This window comes from Acanthisitta chloris, unplaced genomic scaffold (genome assembly GCF_000695815.1).
Source record: "Acanthisitta chloris isolate BGI_N310 unplaced genomic scaffold, ASM69581v1 scaffold9688, whole genome shotgun sequence".
NCBI lineage: Eukaryota > Metazoa > Chordata > Aves > Passeriformes > Acanthisittidae > Acanthisitta > Acanthisitta chloris.
The window spans coordinates 15290-32561 of NW_008686538.1; the positions used below are offsets into that span (position 1 = coordinate 15290).

A 17272-nucleotide genomic window follows, 5' to 3' on the forward strand; every position below is an offset into this window, starting at 1 on the left:
TCTCCCACCAGAGCAGGTTGCTCAAGGCATTAGCCAACCTGGCTTTGAGCACTGCCAGGGTTGGGGCAGCCACAGCCTCCCTGGGCAACTTGTGCCAGTGTCTCACCACACTCACAGGAAAATACTAACCTAAATTTCCCTCTTTCAATTTGTGCCCACTGTCCTGGGGTCCTTTTCCTGTCACTGCAGTTCCTAACAAAGACTCCTTCTCCAGCTTCCCTGTAGCCCCTTCAGACACTGAAAAGTTGCTTTGAGGTCTCCACACAACCTTCTCTTCTCCAGGCTGAACAGCTCCAACTCCCTTAGCCTGTCCTCATGGGGGAGATGCTCCAGTTCTCTTATCAACTTCTTGGCCTCCTCTGGACTTGCTCCAACAGTTCCATGTCCTTGTTACATTGAGGACACCAGAACTGCACACAGCATTCCAGGTGGGGTCTCAGGAGAGCAGAGTAGAGGGGGAGAATCACCTCTTTTGACCTGCTACCCACGCTCCTTTGGATGCAGCTCAGGACTTGTCTTGATTGCCAGTTGTATGTAAAATTCATGTTGGAAGTTTCTGTGATACCTCAGAGAATTGCAAGTGTAGAGTCCAATATAGCTCTAAGGAATAGATCTGTACATGAAAGTAGTTGTCTGCAAAGCCTGATTAAAGTAGAGCCAGTAAAGTAAAATTCTCTAAGATTCCCCTCTTCAGAGGCCAACCCAGAAGTGTAAGTACTTGAAGCAATCACACAGTGATTGTAGTGTCCATTGTGCTCAGTGATTCCCTCTGGTGCCAGCAAAGCTGATTAATTTGATTAGAATAGACTGGGCTCACTCTGACCCCACAGTTGCAGAGCAGGGCAGGCTGCCTGCCACTTGTGAGCCTGCAGATGTCTTCCAGGGACAGCAAGCAGCTGACCTTTGTCTCGTTGTCAGGTTGCTGTGAGATTACTTACTGGCAGGAGAGGCAGAATTACTGCTGGGAAATGAGGTTAAGGTTTTGCTCTCTTAACGTAGTAGACTTTATTAAACTGAGGCTTTCCTAATTGATGCATATTCTTCTGGGGGGTGGTGAGTTAATGAAAATCTCCTGCTTGAGGAGGAAGAGCATTAGTGACAGTCTGCATGTTGGTGCTTTCAGCTCTCCCAGGAAAGCTTCCCCTGGACCTGCCCTTTCCACCCACCCATCCAACTCTACTTCGTGATCCGCAATCCCACCCAGTCACGTGGCTTTGGGATATCCAAGATCCAGATCTGGAATTACAACACAACAACTCCCAGTGTAAGTAGTCTTTTCTCAACTCTTCTGTAGATATCCTCTACCTTGCCTAGGGAAATTCAGTTTGATCTTCTTTTTAAAGCATGAAATACAAGGAGATCCAATTTTCTCTAACAAAATGGGAGCTGTGAGATGTCCCCGTCTGCTGTGAAATTTGCTTTTGTCTTAATTGTAAGGGGTAACAATGTAGTAATAATATTTTCATAGGCACAACCAACATTTTCTTTCTAAGCTATTAAAGCTCTCTAAAGACCTAATAAAAGGTTTACATATTCTGACTGTGGTGAGCAAATGAAGGTACAAAGGTAAGTACATCTTAACATTCAGGACTTTCAGTTGGTTTGTCCCAACAGAAATAAAATATGTGTTTAAATATGCATTTTCTCATGTATATAAATATAAATAGGCTGAGTGTTGTTCAATTTTGGGTTTGTCACTTTAATTAGAAGCATAAAATGGTTTGGGTTGGAAGGACCTGAAAGATCATCTAGTTGCAGCCTCCCTGCCATGGGCAGGGACAATTAAAAAGTGCACTACTGTGTGCTGTGATAAAACAAGTAATCTGCTGTTCTGAGAGAGACATATCATGGCAGATGGCAGATGGTCTCTTGTCTGTGTGTTTGAATGTCACCAGGAAAATTATTCTTGTTTGTACACTGCAATGTTAAGGAAAAAAAAAATCCCAGGTACTGGATCAAAGAGGATTTGCTGTCCTGGATTATAAATAAGAGGCTTTATCCCTCTGGTTTTGCTCTCATCCACGTTCTTATATAAGCACATATGGTAATTTATACAGAAGGAAATGGCCATGGAAGGGGCAGCTTAAACAAACTTACTGTAACATGATTTGTGTTTATTTTCCTGGAATTTGAATAGCTTTTCCCACTAAAATGTTCCATCATGATTAGAGTGTGCAACAGGGACTGCTGTTCTTGGAGGTAGTGGTTATGATGTTTTACCAAACCCACTGAATGTGATGCAGCAATGTATGTCTGTGTTTCCAGGCACTGCTTTTCTAATAACTGCAGGGAGGCAATCCCTAAAGTCCACTGGGAATATAATCCCATGGATTTTGGTGGAAGTGGTGCAGTTTACACTTCCTAAAGCAATGTCCCATTATCCTTAAGATGCAAGAATAATACGAAGCAGTTCTGCCCAATCGTGTCATTTGTCATGAGGAAATTTTGTCTGAGAAGTATAAATCCCCAAAATATAATTAGCTTACAATTTTCTAATGTAAATCCAGAGCCAGATTTCTTTGTGGATCTTTTGTACTCATTCTAAGCCCCTTCTTTCCCTCAAGACCACACACATGAGAGGTGCCCAAGTACTCCTCCCAGAAATAGGCCAAAAATTAAGTAAGGCCACTCCTTTTATACATTTGAGTTTTAGAACTCGAGTCTGGAAGGGGCAGAAATATGTCTGAGGGAAGCTGTAAAAGTCAGATTACATCATTGTCATAGGTCCTTTGATTCACTGAGTTACAAGGAAGGTCTCAGAGGATGCTTCATCTTGTCTTTATTTACTTCAGATGAGGTCTGTAAAACGGGAGGTCAGTTTTAGTCTGCAAGAAAGGAAAAAAGGTAAGCAAGGGTAGCCAGTTCTTTTCATATTTGTCTGAAATAGACATTTTGTGAGCACTTACTGCAGCCTTGAAATTGCATTGTTACTTGGTGCTATTAAAACTTTCTTGGTGAGATTCAATATGATACTGTATGTCTTCACAAAGCTGTGAGTAGAATCAATACTTTAATGCATTAGGGTCTTAGCTGTTCTCCAATTGAATAATTTTCTTCTTGGAGTGATTGCCTCTCCGTGTGTTTCTCCTGTGCATATGTTCATGTCCATTCTCTTCAGTCAGAGATATTTTCAGTGCTGGATTACCCCTGGAGTGCATTGTCTGTAAGGATGCAGAGCTTTGTTCCAACACAATTAGTTTTCTAGAAGAAACTCTTTTTCTAGCTCTTGACTTCTTTTCTGTTGCTCCTTCTTTGTCACACTTCTATGAAAAGTCAGGCAGAAGCAATTTCGGGTCCTCTGTCCAGGAGTAATTTTCAGAAAAGTGCCTCTGGCTTTGAGCTTTGTCCTTTGTGCACAAATATCCCTAAAACAGCCAGAAATATCATTCTCACTGCTTCACTGGGAGCACTGTCCCTCACTCTGTGAGGCTGAAGTGCAGCTGGGCAGGAACATCAAGAGAATCTATAGAATTACTTTCACAAAATCTTTTTTTTTTTTTCCCTTTCTGACATTGATCATACCTACTTGCTAGTTCTGACAGACACATTGTGCCATTTTAATTACCCTTCCAGGAGGAAGAAAAACCTGCCTTGGATGAAGTATTGGATATTTGTTTACAGGGTGGAATTACTCACAAGGAAGGGATTTTTTTCCACCCTCCTCATGCTCAAGGAGGGTTGAGCAGTGGTACTAGGGAAGCTAATCATGCTGTCAATCTTTCTCACCAGAACAGGTCACTAAGCAACTGGAAACTCAGAAGAGGGTTGGGAGGGAATGGAAAAGAGCAGTTCTTAGCCTTGTGCCTGCATGTGTTTGTTCTTGGAGTCTCTGAGATCTGCTCCTGTTTTTCTTCCCTAAGGCTCAGTCTTCTCAGGCTTTTGGTGCAAAAGATTTTCATTAGCTCCTTTGCTGGTTCTTCGGAGCTATCAGCTGTTATTAATGCCTGCCCCAATTCAGTCTGTGTCTCTTGTGCTAGAAATTTGACTGGTTCACCTTGGTACAATTCAGACACCTCTTTTTGCTGCCTACAATACCTATCCCAGACATTCCAAAGCATTAGGAAGTAATTTCCCACTGACTGGAATAGTAAATTTGAAGTGGCTTTTCTGAGAGAATGAACTCCACCAGCTCATTCTGTAATGTTTTCTCCTCTGCTGCTGGTGGCTGCAGTGGGATTCACTTCCAAACAAGCTGTTCTTAAGAGGTTGCTGATTTAATTTTAAAAGATGACATTGACAAACACTTTTCAAGCATACAAGTCTCTGTTTCTGTGGTCCCATGCAGTTTATATCTGTTTCCAGGTGCAGAACTAAGGGTTGAGTATTCCTAACAGCACTGGAGGTTAAGAAGTGTTGCAGTTATCCCAAATTCAGCTGTGAATGTCTCTAGCATTGAAGCAGGATGCTGACAGTCCAGACATACAGAAATGACAGATGTAACATTACTGGGACATCCTGATAGACTTTTTCTTGCCCATCATCAATTCAGGCAGTGCCATGTAGTTAGTTTTTAATCGATAGAATTATTGAAGTGTTTTAATCCCTGGTTCGATCAGTCTGGCAGTGTCCTCATTCAAGGGGAAAAAGCAGCATGTTTTATGGCCAAATGCAGCAGTACAGGCTTACAGCACTTGCTGATGCTCTGGGAGTGCCACTGGCAGCCATGCCATAATGGCCAATTAAACTGGGTTTACAGCTGTTCTCTGAGAAGTTTGGAAGGTTATCTTTCCTTATCAGGGCTGTCTTGCCCTCCCACACCTACTCCCTTCCCTCAGCTGCAGCTTTCCTGTTATGCCTCTGTCTTCTGCTTTTCCCCCTGTGTAGGTCCATGTAGCTCTTATTTTTTAGCCTCATGCATGGTACTATTTGGAAAGCAACAGAATGGAAGGTCTAAAGACTTATAAGCCATAAAGAACAGGAGCAAAGAACCAGAGCCACCTGTATGTGAAGGAGTAACTGGTTTAGGCTGTGAGCAAGGAAAATTGAAATCAGTATTCAAGGAGAGCTGCTGTCCAGGAGATGAGCAAGAGGGATGAAACTGAAACTTCTTACTTTCATGAAAAGCTTCTTAGTTTTCATGAGAATAAGGAAAGAACAGAGTGTCTTTAAAAGACTCCACGAGATGGACACGTTATTGAAAGGCAGAGAACAGAAAGGAGATGGATTGTGTCTCATCTTCTATATTTTCTTTGAAGATAATAGTATTTTTGTCAAGAGGGAGAAAAGGTTAGATCGAAATGATAAAGAGAATAGAAAGAACATTAGTTCCAACTTCAATGGAATGAAAAAGTCAGGTATTGGTGGGTGCCACAGAGAAGGAGAACAGAGATAAAGTTGTGAGTGGCAGAATTGTGTCTGAGATAAAGGCCTTCTATGCAAAAGGCTAGGTGAGTGTTGGAACAGGCTATCAAGGCAGATTACTTGAAAACTGCTAAAATCACATTTTTTTCACAATGCCATAGTATATTCTGCATTTTCAGGGAAAAGAGATGGACCAGATGATTTTTTTTTTTAACTGTCCTTTCTAGGTCTGCATTTCTATAACTCTTTGTAACTCTTTTTAGCTCTGGTGGCTTTGATCTGGGTGGTTGTTCACTGTGGAACATGTCATGAAAGTGGTGAATGTTACAGATGCCGAAGCAAAATGTGCTTTGGGAATTTATATCCTGATCAAACATAATTAAACTTAATCTGGGCTTCTTCCCTCCAGCTTTTCTAAATGCTCAAACCTTGTCAGACAAAATGGTTCGCAGTTGTGTCTAGAAGGGTTTTCAGGGTTTTTCAATCAAATTTTTAACTATTCCACAGTATTTTTTTCATTGTTTGAGTTTTAGATTCCAAAGCAGTCACAGGCATGTTCCTGACACAGGGTTTAATTGTTTCAATCTCTCTGTCGATTAAGGGTTCAAGTGGCAGAGTCCCAGAGCAGTGAAATCTGATGCTTGGAAGTGTAATTGAAATCTTCATCCTTTTATTTCGCAGGACCTTGATGTTGGAGCAAAGAAGGTGAAGGTGTATGTTGATGAGAACCTTGTGTTTGATGGTGAATTAGAGAAAGCCTCTGGAGATCTCCATGCTGACCACAGCATCACAATTGACCTCACAGATCCCAAGCAAGATATATCTGTGTATTCCTCAAGGGAAAGGAAAGAAGTAAATGAACCTGCAGTCACAGATAAGGAAACAGACCTACATTTTAAATGCTTAGAGTCAGACAGCACTTCACTAAACTGGAAATCTCTGCCAGAAGAAAATCTTCTTGAGCATAAGATGAACTCAATCAGCTTTACAAAGAAAAATTTGTCTGAGTTAGAGGATGATCTAAAAGCATTACCATCCCAAGTTTGTGTGAAAGATGCCAAAGAGAATGCAGCAGCACCAGCAGTTGAGGAACATGTTCAATCTGATGATGAACTTTCTTCGAGTGAGCAAATGGAACAGCTAGTAGGGAGAAAATTGTCTGATTCTTCAGGTGCAATTCCATCCTGGTTACAGTCATCTTCCCAAGTAACAGAGAATCATCAAGTTACTCCTGGTAGACAGAAGCCTCCCTGGCTTGCTACAGAACATACTTCAGGCTCAAGATTTCAAACACAGTCAGATAGAATCATGAAAAACCTCTCAGATCTGGCAGATGAGGATGTCAAATGTCAGAGAAATGAATTGGGAAGACCCAGTAGTAGGAATGCAAATGGAGATGAGAGATCACAAGTGCTGACCAGAAAGGATGATGATGTGGGCTTGGACATTTTGGAGCAACTTTCTGACAGAAGTTGCTGCAGCTTACAGTACCCTACAAGTGGAAGGAGAAGTGCCAGAAGTGGTAAAAAGCCAGGATTAAGCACTATAAATCTTGGTGGAGAAGATTCTGCTCTCAAAGGTAAGAGCTCACAGTAGCAACCTCAGTGCAAATGCTAACGTGTTCTCCATTTTGCAGAAGGATAGACACACAGAGGTGGGAAGGAACTTCTGGAGATTCCTGGACGTATAGAGAGGGAGATTTTAGTTCTGCTATTCATGGTATTTTCCTCATTCATAGTACAGCAATGTTCAGAGTCTCTCTCCTTGTCCTACACCTGATGGGAAACACTCTTCTGAAAAATTTACATTCTGATTTAGTGGGGTTTAATTTATTTGGAGCAGATGGAAGACTAAATTTCAGGAAATTATATTCTAAAAATTGTCAGTCCTGCAGACAGCAAATGTTTGCTAATATCAATTAAAATCTGCAAAAAGATAAAGAAGAGTGTGTCCTCAAGGCAGTGAGTAAATTTACAGAGTTTATTTGTGTAGCAGGTTTGTGTCTTTCTCGGTGAGAATACAAGCTGAATGTATTTGTTCAGAGTGTATGGAAACCTGCCCTTGTTTTCCCTTCTCAGTTCATGACTCTGCAAACCTCTCCCTCAGACGTCTTGTTTATTTATGAAGCATTCTCTAGTAAATTCAGCTGTTACCTGCTCATGCTTTTGGTTATCCTTGTCATCCTTCTCCAAACCTTTTTCAGTCTGCCTGGATCCTGTTGGAGGTGGGTGGATAATGCAGATTTGTGTAGCTGTGTTCTGCCTCTGGCAGTAGCCAACAGTGTGTTCCCAGGGAGGAGTAGGAGAACTGGGCAACTTTGGTAGTTCCTGCTCTCTCCCACCCTCTGGCAATCCATAGCTAAGAAATTTTCTGGGTGTGGGGTAATATTTTTGTGCGTAGCAACTGTAAATATCTGTAAGGTGGAATTTCTTATCCACAAGTTGTACTTTGTCTCTCATTTAACCAACTTTTTTGGATTTCCTTTGCTCAGGATATATTTTTAGTTCTCCCTTTTCAATTTCAAGCCATGTCAGTCTGATTCCTGGATTTTGGACTCTTCATATCCCTTCTTTGCACTCCGTAATTCTTCAGCATTCTGTAACATGTCTCAAATGAAGAGAGTCTGGCACAACAGGGACAGACCTAAGGAATTGGAATAAGGTGTTGCAAAACTACAAGTTGAAATTTTGGGAGTGATTTAGCATCAGAACAACTGATTTTGAATTTGGCTGTTTAAATTAAAGTAATGGTCAGAAGGGACGGGAAATACACCCAAAATCAGGAATGGCAGTTCAAATTCTCCAGCAGGTACTGCACGAATTTTTCAGACAAAGGCGAAAAAAATGATTCTTTCTAAACTGAGAATGTCTGAATTTTTCCTTCTCTGACCCTCTGTGGAGAAACCAGCAATTTCCTCAGTGTATCTGAAGTTGTACCTCAAAGGAGAGGAAGGTAGGGAAGCAGCAGTTGGAATAACTGCCACTTTCCCTTCACCCACCCCCTCACCACAGCTCGTTTGCTGCTTCACGTGTTTTGCAGTGTCTCTGTTAGATTAAAAACCTGTCAACATTATGGAAGCTGTAAATAAATCCCACCTTAGTAATTTCTGTGCAGTGGTGAAAATGGAGCAATTCAGGAGTTTTAATGTAAACTGTAAGATGAGAGTTATCCTAGTTCTGTGTGATGTGCTCTGATGTGGCTCAGAGCAGGTTATGTCCTGCGGTGCTTAAAGCTTCCAATATGTGTTCATCCCTGGGAAAATTACAGCCATCCAGCAGCTTTTGTTCCCTCTGTACTGTGCTGTGCAGGGTAAAGCCTTCTTCAAAGTGGAGCTGAGGGAGCTTTGGCAACAGGGAAACGGTTTTAAGAGTTTCCCTAAGAGTGGTGGATTTTAATTGGCACGGGGCTGGGGGAAGTGCAGTTTCCTGATGGCAGTGTGAGACAAAGGGAAGGCTGCAGTGGCTCCCATCAGTGTCACAGCACAGCTTTGGTCACTAAATGCAGTATAACACCAGCAATCAGAAATAGCACATATATACATGCTTGGCTCGAGTTAATGTAGCTGTAAAACATACAGTTTTTCTTTGACACTGAGTTTAATGTGCAATGGAAACAATGGGAGGATGCTGATAAAATTTGCAAATCACATCTCATTTGGGTTATTATGAGTTAAGATTGAAGAACTGCGCAGAAAGATGAACTTGAGGACTGGAGCAATGGAATGCAATGCCATAGTGTTGCTTGCAGGGTCACCTGGGGACTAATAGCCAAAAATTAAGTCGTAAGGTGAATTATCATCAATTGCAAATGACTGAGGAAGAGAAGGCTCATGGCTGAGTGGCTGATAGCAGATGGGACTGTGAAATGCTGGCGTGAGCAGGCGTGGTTGGAGCAGAGCACTCCCAGGATGTGTCAGCAGAGGCGTTTCAGAGAGTTAGGGAAATGCTAATGCCTCAGCACAGGCTCTGGTGAGACATCAGTTGGAAAACTGCAGCTCTGATCATCCATTTTCAGGAAAGCTGATTACAAAGTGGAACAGATACAGAAGAGAGCTTTTAGAATGATTTGGGAAATGAAGCATGTGATTGCAGCATGGCAATATGATTGCTATTTATAACTGCAGGGAGTGAAAAAGAGATTGACACAGCAGAGGGAGAAGAAAGGTGTTTTTGTCAAGGTGGTCTTGCTTCAAAATGTAGTTTACCAAAGTTTTGAGAGGAATTGTATGGTGTGTGTTGCCGTCAGAAGCAGGACAAGGAGCTGGATGAGGCCTAGTGGGGAGGTGTCCCTGCCCAGGGCAGGGTTTTGGGGCTAGATGGTCTGCAAGGTCCATTCCAGCCCCTAAAATTCTATGATTCTCAAGTGTGTGAAGAAATCGCCTTATAAATGATTGATGTTCTCTGAAATATGAATCTTTCCTTCCTGTCTGTATTTCCCTTGTGGAGTGAGGAGGAATGGCCAGGTTGGTCTCCAGCCTTTCACTCTGGAAGACAACCCTTTTCCAGGTACTTTCCCATCTGCTTCAAAATTCTGATTTTTATTTTGCATGTCCCCACTGTAAATGCTTATTTGCCATAGATAGATTAGGAACATTGCCTCTTTCCAGTGTTTCCAAAAACACAGTTAAAAGTTAGTCTTCAGCAGCCTTTTGGGAAAACATTATTTTGCATTTTACAGCAATTGGCATTTATTCTTGATAACCATTTGTTTCAGTATCCACCCAAGGACATTGTACAGAAGTCAAATCTAGCCCATGGGCCTGTAATTGTTTAGTACTCCACTTCCTTTTCTTCATTTGTTTGAAGAAAATACATAAGTGACTGCTTTATTGAAAATCTCTGTTATTATCTGTTCTTAATTGTTTCCAGATGGAAATGAAGCAGCTCCCCAGTGCAGTCACAAGGAGAGTATGCTTTGCTCCCACTGTGCTACACTAATTTGTTGTCCCCACTGCATTCCCATTAGATACTTTGTCATTAGAATCACAGAATCATAGAACTTAGGGCTTGGAATGGACCACACAGATCATCCAGTCCCAACCTCTGCCCTGGGCAGGGACACCTCCTCACTAGATCAGGTTGCTCAAGGCTCATCCAGCCTGGATTGAACACCACCAGGGTCAGGGCAGCCACCACATCCCAGGGCAACCTGTGCCAGTGTCTCACCACCCTTACAGTAAAAACCTTTTTTCTAATACCTAATCTAAACTTCCCCTCCTTCAGTTTGAACCTGTTACCCCTTGTCCTATCGTTGCAGTGGTGTTTGAGGTATGGTGAGGTGTGTTCCCAAGCACACAGTAACCTTCTGTTAGCAGATTTATCTGAGAAATTGGCTACAAATTATTAGCCATCCTATCAACACCTTTTATTCTCAATTTGGGAGATGCTCCAGTGCTCTTGGCAACTTGGTGGCCTCCTCTGGACTTGCTCCAACAGTTCCATGTCCTTCTTACATTGAGGACACCAGAACTGTGTGCAGTGTTCCACTGTCACTCCCAAGTCTTTCTCCTCACTGCTGTTTTCATTATCCTCCTTCTACATCTCACACTTGCTGAAAAGTGAGAAAAATATTTGGCCATTCCTTGCATAGAATGCAATGCTCACCTCATCCTCCTTGTTTGCTGAACCTTTTCTCACTGCTTTTCTTTGGATACATGTGGCTTGACAGGAAGCAGCAGCTTTTCTCTGTAATGCTTTACACTAACCAGTTCAGCCATTTCCAGAAATGCAGACAGATGATTTAATCTATTGTGACAGCCGCACAATAAGTATCACTGGGCAAAATCCCAGTTTCTTTAAGGGTCCAGTCAAGAATTCACAGTCTCGAACTTAGCTGCAGATTGTATTGTGGTATGTATTGTGCTCCTCAATAGTTAAAAGTGATTGTTTTCAGTGTGTCTAAATGGGGAAGGGAAACTGGGACATGTTGCCTTCCTAGTAGGGAGGCAATATAAAAGTGTTGCTGTAACAGAATATGAACAGCATAATTCTGGAAAGTCCATGTCATAGCAGTTTGCTTCCAATCCTGTTTAGACATTAAATGCCTTTGTGATGTTATTTTCAGATGAAGACTTTTCCATCAAGGACACGGCAGCCTCTAGAGCGAAGTGGCACAGTGAGCAGGAACACACTCTGCAGGAGTCCTGGAACTCCCTGGTGAAATTTAATTACTCCCATCGTGGCCGAATCTCTAACATGGATTTTCAGGGGGATATCTTAGATGAGTTTCTCCATCAACAAAAAACCAACCGGCCTGGAGAGCACCAGCAGATAAGAAAAGAAGGGCTACAAACACTACCAAAGAGGCAAGAAGAAGAGAATTCTATGGAGGCACACGATGGAAGTGATTTTAAAATTCCTGTTTTACCCTATGGGCAGCACTTAGTGATAGACATCCGAACAACGTGGGGAGACAGACATTATGTTGGTCTGAATGGAATTGAAGTTTTCAGTTCTGAAGGAGAACCTGTCCAGATTTCAAAAATAACAGCTGAGCCACCTGATATAAATATTTTACCAGCTTATGGAAATGATCCCAGGATAATAACCAACCTAATTGATGGGGTGAATCGGACACAGGATGATATGCATCTCTGGCTAGCACCATTTACCCCTGGAAAACCTCACTTCATCTTCATTGACTTTGTGAATTCCTGTCAGGTGGCTATGATTAGGATCTGGAATTATAATAAATCTCGAATCCACTCTTTCAGAGGTGTGAAAGACATTATCATGTTGTTAGATCAACAATGCATCTTTAAAGGAGAAATTGCCAAGGCTTCGGGAACATTGTCTGGAGGTATGCTATCACTTCTGATTGTGCAAACAGCACTACAAGGCAAACAAATACATTTAGCTTGTTTGTTATCACTGTCTGCTTCAAAGCAAACTGCCACTTTGTCTAGTGTTTCATTGAAAAACATAGTGCAGAGCTCACTGAGGCAATTCTGCGCCTTAATGTGGATTTTAGCAGCACATAGAGCTAATATCCATTCTTATCCATGTCTTAGCAACAGGTCTGTATTTCAGTAATATCAGATAGTTACTAGAAATGTAAAAGTTGCAGCTTTTTATTTGTTTGGAAAAGGTGATGGAGAAGCTGTTTTCCCATTTTGTCTACATTAGACACTAATTCAGTTTGAACCCAAAGTTCAAACTGAAGGAGGGAAAGTCTAGGTTGGATGTGAGAAAAAAGGTCTCACCACTCCAAGGGTGGTGAGACCCTGGCACAGGTTGCCCAGGGACGTGGTGGCTGCTCTGACCCTGGTGGTGTTCAAGGCCTTGAGCAACCTGATCTAGTGAGGAGGTGTCCCTGCCCAGGAAGGGGGTTGGGACTAGATGATCTGTAAGGTCCATTGCACCTCCTAAATTCTATGATTTTGTGATTCTATGATTCTAATTAGTTACAGGGGTAAGGACATAGGGATACCCTATGATATCCTTTACGTCACTGAAGCTTTCAGCAGCTACTGTAGGGACTTTTAGGGTGTTCAGGCACTGGAATAGATTGCCCAGGGAGGTGGTGGAGTCACCATCCCTGGAAGTGTTTAAGAGGCTTCTGGATCTGGTACTGGAAGATTTGGTTTAGGGTTTAGAGGTTCCAGTAGTGACAAGTTAATGGTTGGACTTGATGATCTTAGAGGTCTCCTCCATCCTTGATGGTTCTATGGCTCTGTGATTTTCTCTTATATGTATTTGAAATTTGACTGAGTTCTCCAGGTTTTTCTGCTGTGCAGTAGAAGTTTAAGAATGAAAGACTAGCTATATGAGTAGTCAGTATCAATTTGCCATATATTATCTTTACACTCTGCTGCAAATTAAATGCAAAGAAGGACCAAAAATAATTCTTAGTACTCTATATATTCTTTTCTGTTATTTCTCCATTTAATTCTGTGTGTTGCCTTCAGCTCCACAGCACTTTGGAGATACTATATTGTTCACTACTGATGATGATATCCTTGAAGCTATATACTCCTGTGATGAGATATATGATGGAGAAATGGAAAATGCCAACTCCTTGAGATACAAGGAAGAGCTGAAGAGACCAACAACTGCTGACAGGGAGGGAGATGAACGACCTTTTACCCAAGCAGGGTTGAGAACAGTGAACCAACAGGTAGGGGCTTCCTTGTTCAGAACTCTCTATAGATGTCTTTCTAAACATGACATAAAGTAATAGACACTCCTTTCCATGAAGTAAAACTCTAGTACAATTATCTGTCTGTTTTGAAGATGATTTTTCACCGGCTCAATAATTTCTGCAATTTTTAAATCCTGAAAGGTTCTCCAAATTTTGCTTTGCCTGGATTGTTAAAGTTTGTTGGTTTGTTATTTTTTTCTTTACCTGCTTGGCCAGAGATTTGAGAGAGTTCTTTTTTTGTTTAGGTACTCCTGACGGTTTATGAACTGTCAGTGATTTTTACCATACAGTTATGAGTAGCTGTGCTCCCTGTCACCAACCAAAGATTTTTACATATTTTGCACACAGAATATACTCATGCTTGTTTCTCCCTCCACAAATTAAATATCTTACATGAGAAGTATCTCCCCTTCTCAACCCTCCCCTTATTTTTATCCCTTTCCTGTTTTGACTAGCGTCTCACAGGTTTCAGTGCATTTTGCAGCACAAAAATGCCTCTACTATTCCATACAGTAGGTATTTTACTGCTTGGAGGAAGGCTGTATTTTCAGGCACTCAAGTCTTGCTGTATACCATTCCAGCCCAACAATCTGGGCAAAGAGCCTGCAAGATTTTCTGCTCAAGATGGTGTGGGGCAGTGTATGACCTGGTTTCCATCAAATCTTCTATCTTAGAATCTTCATGAGCACCTACTGCTGCCTCAGTAAGGTTATCTTTTTCTAGGGGACATACTCTTACTTGTGAGCCTGTGAGGAGATCCAAAGCAGAATCAATCCAAATTCCAGCTGGTTGCCAAACCTTCCGGTTCTGTCTTGTCCTCTTTTTCTTGTGGCTTACAGGGCAAAGGGAAATACAATGACAATGGAATTTGATCTCACTCTTTAAGATCATGAGTCAGTGACCCTAACCCTTGGACTTCTCCAGTAATTTTGGTCCCATCTTCACTTGTGGTTATCTTCAACTGTTCAGATATCTTATGCAGTGCAAGATTTCATGGGCACAAATTGAAGTTCATCTTTTTTAGTCTTGATCACTTGCTTATTGTGAGCATTACCAGAAGCCTGGCCCTGGTCTCTCTGGTCCTTTCTTAGAGCCTCTGCCTTTTATTTTGCCATTCAGCTGTAATGCCTTTCCTAGCCCTGTTCTACCTCTGAAACCTGCTCTATCAGCATTGGAATAACAAAAGCTATTGTGACTGAGCCATCTATCTCCCTGTCATTGTGTATTTGCTGGTACCATCGAGATTTTTGTAGAAGGATGCTTATGCTACCAGAATGATACAGATCTACTGGACAATTTGTCTTCCCCACCATAACATTGTCAGACCAGTATTGGGTTTGAACAGTCTCAACTGTTCATCATTCACCCTTATTCCCTGTTGCATGTTCAGTAGATGAAACAATGTTTTACTGCATTGACTACAAACTTTTCAAAGGCTCTTACAGCAGTGTCTTACTTTCATGTCAATATGATCTATGGTCATCTGTCTGTCCCATGAATTCAGCAATCCTTAACATGTCAACTTTTATAGCAATCAGACCTGTAACTGGTGCACTTGATTCAACCCTGGGGCAAACAGTGGGTGCTTGGGGAGAATGTAAGAATAGAGCACACATAAAGAGATGTTTCTCTGAAATGCTCATCCAGCCCTTAGAAATTCTTCTCACCAGGATTTTCTTACTTAACCTTTGTGTTTAGTGTCCTGCCACAGATTTTTATTGCATTCATTCATCCACAGGCTTTTTGAACCCATGTGCACTCCTAAAATTTACAATGCTCTGTGGTAAGTTTCCCACCTGAACTTTCATGGCACAAAGAGCCTCTTTCTGTTTGTCTCTTAGGTTCATTTAATGTGCTCCAGTTTTTTGTGCTGGAAGAAACTAAACAATTATTCCCCATTCCCTTCTTCAAGCCACTCGAGATTTATGGTCCTGTGTTACAGTCTTCTAAATGGTTAATCCTACTTCAGCTGTTCCTCACAGGGAAGGTGCTGGTCTTGTGCAGGACCATAGTAATACTTTCTGCTTTTTATTGCTTTTCCAATAACTCCTGTACTATGGTGGTGTTCTGTTTTAGCCATAAGAATCTAAGAACACAGGCAGGACAATGTTCACAAGCAGAAATAGTTGAAATAGTGGAAAATGGGCCCAGAAAGCCAATGAAGTACTGGGCTGCATCCACAGGAGTGTGGGCAGCAGGTCAAAAGAGGTGATTCTTCCCCTCAGCTCTGGTGAGACCCACCTGGAATACTGCACAGTTCTGGTGTCCTCAGTGTAAGAAGGACATGGAACTGTTGGAGCATGTCCAGAGGAGGCCACCAAGTTGATTAGAGGGATGGAACATCTCTCCTATGAGGAAAGGCTGAGAGAATTGACATCAATCAGCCCGAGGTTGTGTGGAGACCTCAGAGCAACTCTGTGTTAGGAACTGCAGTGACAGGACAAGGGGTAATGGGTTCAAACTGAAGGAGGGGAAGTCTAGGTTGGATGTGAGAAAAAAGGTTTTCCCTGTGAGGGTGGTGAGACACTGGCACAGGTTGCCCAGGGATGTGGTGGCTGCCCTGACTCTGGCAGTGTTCAAGGCCAGGCTGGATGAGCCTTGAGCAACCTGATCTAGTGAGGAGGTGTCCCTGCCCGGGGCAGGGGTTGGGACTGGATGACTTGTAAGGTCCATTGAAACCCTAAATTCTATGATTCTGTGTTATCTGAAAGAAAAGATAGTGGGCACCAGTGGAATGAAGGGACCTGGCTTGACAAGAAAGGGACAAAAGACGTGGCGATGTGTCTTGGCACAAGTGGTTTATGGTCTGCAAGGGAGGGCATTAATTTACTGTCTATTAACCCAGTAACTTTATTATGTCCATGGGTTTTGATTTTCAGTAAAGTTTCAAATTATAATTCTCAGGCTGATTTTTTTTTCCAAGTTGTTCTGATGTAGAGGCATCAGACATCAAAGCTGGAGTCACTGTTTAGCAAGAGAGGTACCCCCACTAGGAGGGGTTTTCCTCCTTCTCTGAGTTCCTTGTGTGTGTTTATTTCAGTGCCTACTTCTTGTTCAGTTTCATCTGAATTTCCTTAGTTACCACAGGGACATTTGCTGCCACAGGAAGGATATTGCAGTCTGGGAACACACATCATCCTGGATGTCACTGGTTACGCTGCAGAGATCCAGGGTAATAGCAGAAGATAAGTAGGTCCATTTGATGTATTTGGGATGACAGGAAGTTTACTTGTAATGATGAATTAAACTGTAGGGAGGGAGTCTGGACTTCTAATTTCCTGCTTAACTTTTTGACTACTAATGAGGATTGAGCTGATGTTTTTATAGAACTGCTTATGAAAATGCCAAGTTTTCATATTAATCTGCTGTTATTTATTTTGGAGACCAGTATTGGTATATATAAAGTTAGGATTGTTTTCCTCAAGTGTAGCATTTTTACATTTCCCCCCAGTGAAAAGAATTAGTCATTTTATCACACTCACTCAATGAAATGAACTCTATCTACAACCCTTTGCCATTTTCTTTGCCTTTACTACCCTGTTTGCCCCAGTATGATCAGCAAATTTTGTCATCTGTTCATTCACTTTCTGGTTTGCTATGCTGAATAGCACAGGCTATTTTTAATTAGTATTGTCAGAGAAGAAGCACAAGCATTTGGACAAGCTTTCTAGTTTGTTCTGCCTCTTAATTATTGAGAAGAAATTGTGGTGGCACTCTCTGGTCTTGACTTCCTTCCAGACTTCTTGCGTCTGCAAAATAGTCACAACATTTTGCAAATAGAGCACATCATCATTTACTCATGGCAATAGAGTGACTTAGGAATTTCAGCCTC

The 17272-nt window shown here is 41.9% G+C and overlaps 1 protein-coding gene across 1 annotated transcript in view; it reads left to right on the forward strand.

The window, feature by feature from the left end:
- KIAA0556 (KIAA0556 ortholog) overlaps positions 1 to 17272 on the forward strand; it is a 53285-nt gene that overhangs the window by 14615 nt on the left and 21398 nt on the right. Inside the window, exons 10-13 of the mRNA XM_009080197.1 lie at positions 1124 to 1264; positions 5983 to 6880; positions 11365 to 12099; positions 13208 to 13416. Of these exons, the coding sequence (XP_009078445.1) occupies positions 1124 to 1264; positions 5983 to 6880; positions 11365 to 12099; positions 13208 to 13416 (1983 nt within the window). The remainder of the gene's footprint in view (positions 1 to 1123; positions 1265 to 5982; positions 6881 to 11364; positions 12100 to 13207; positions 13417 to 17272) is intronic.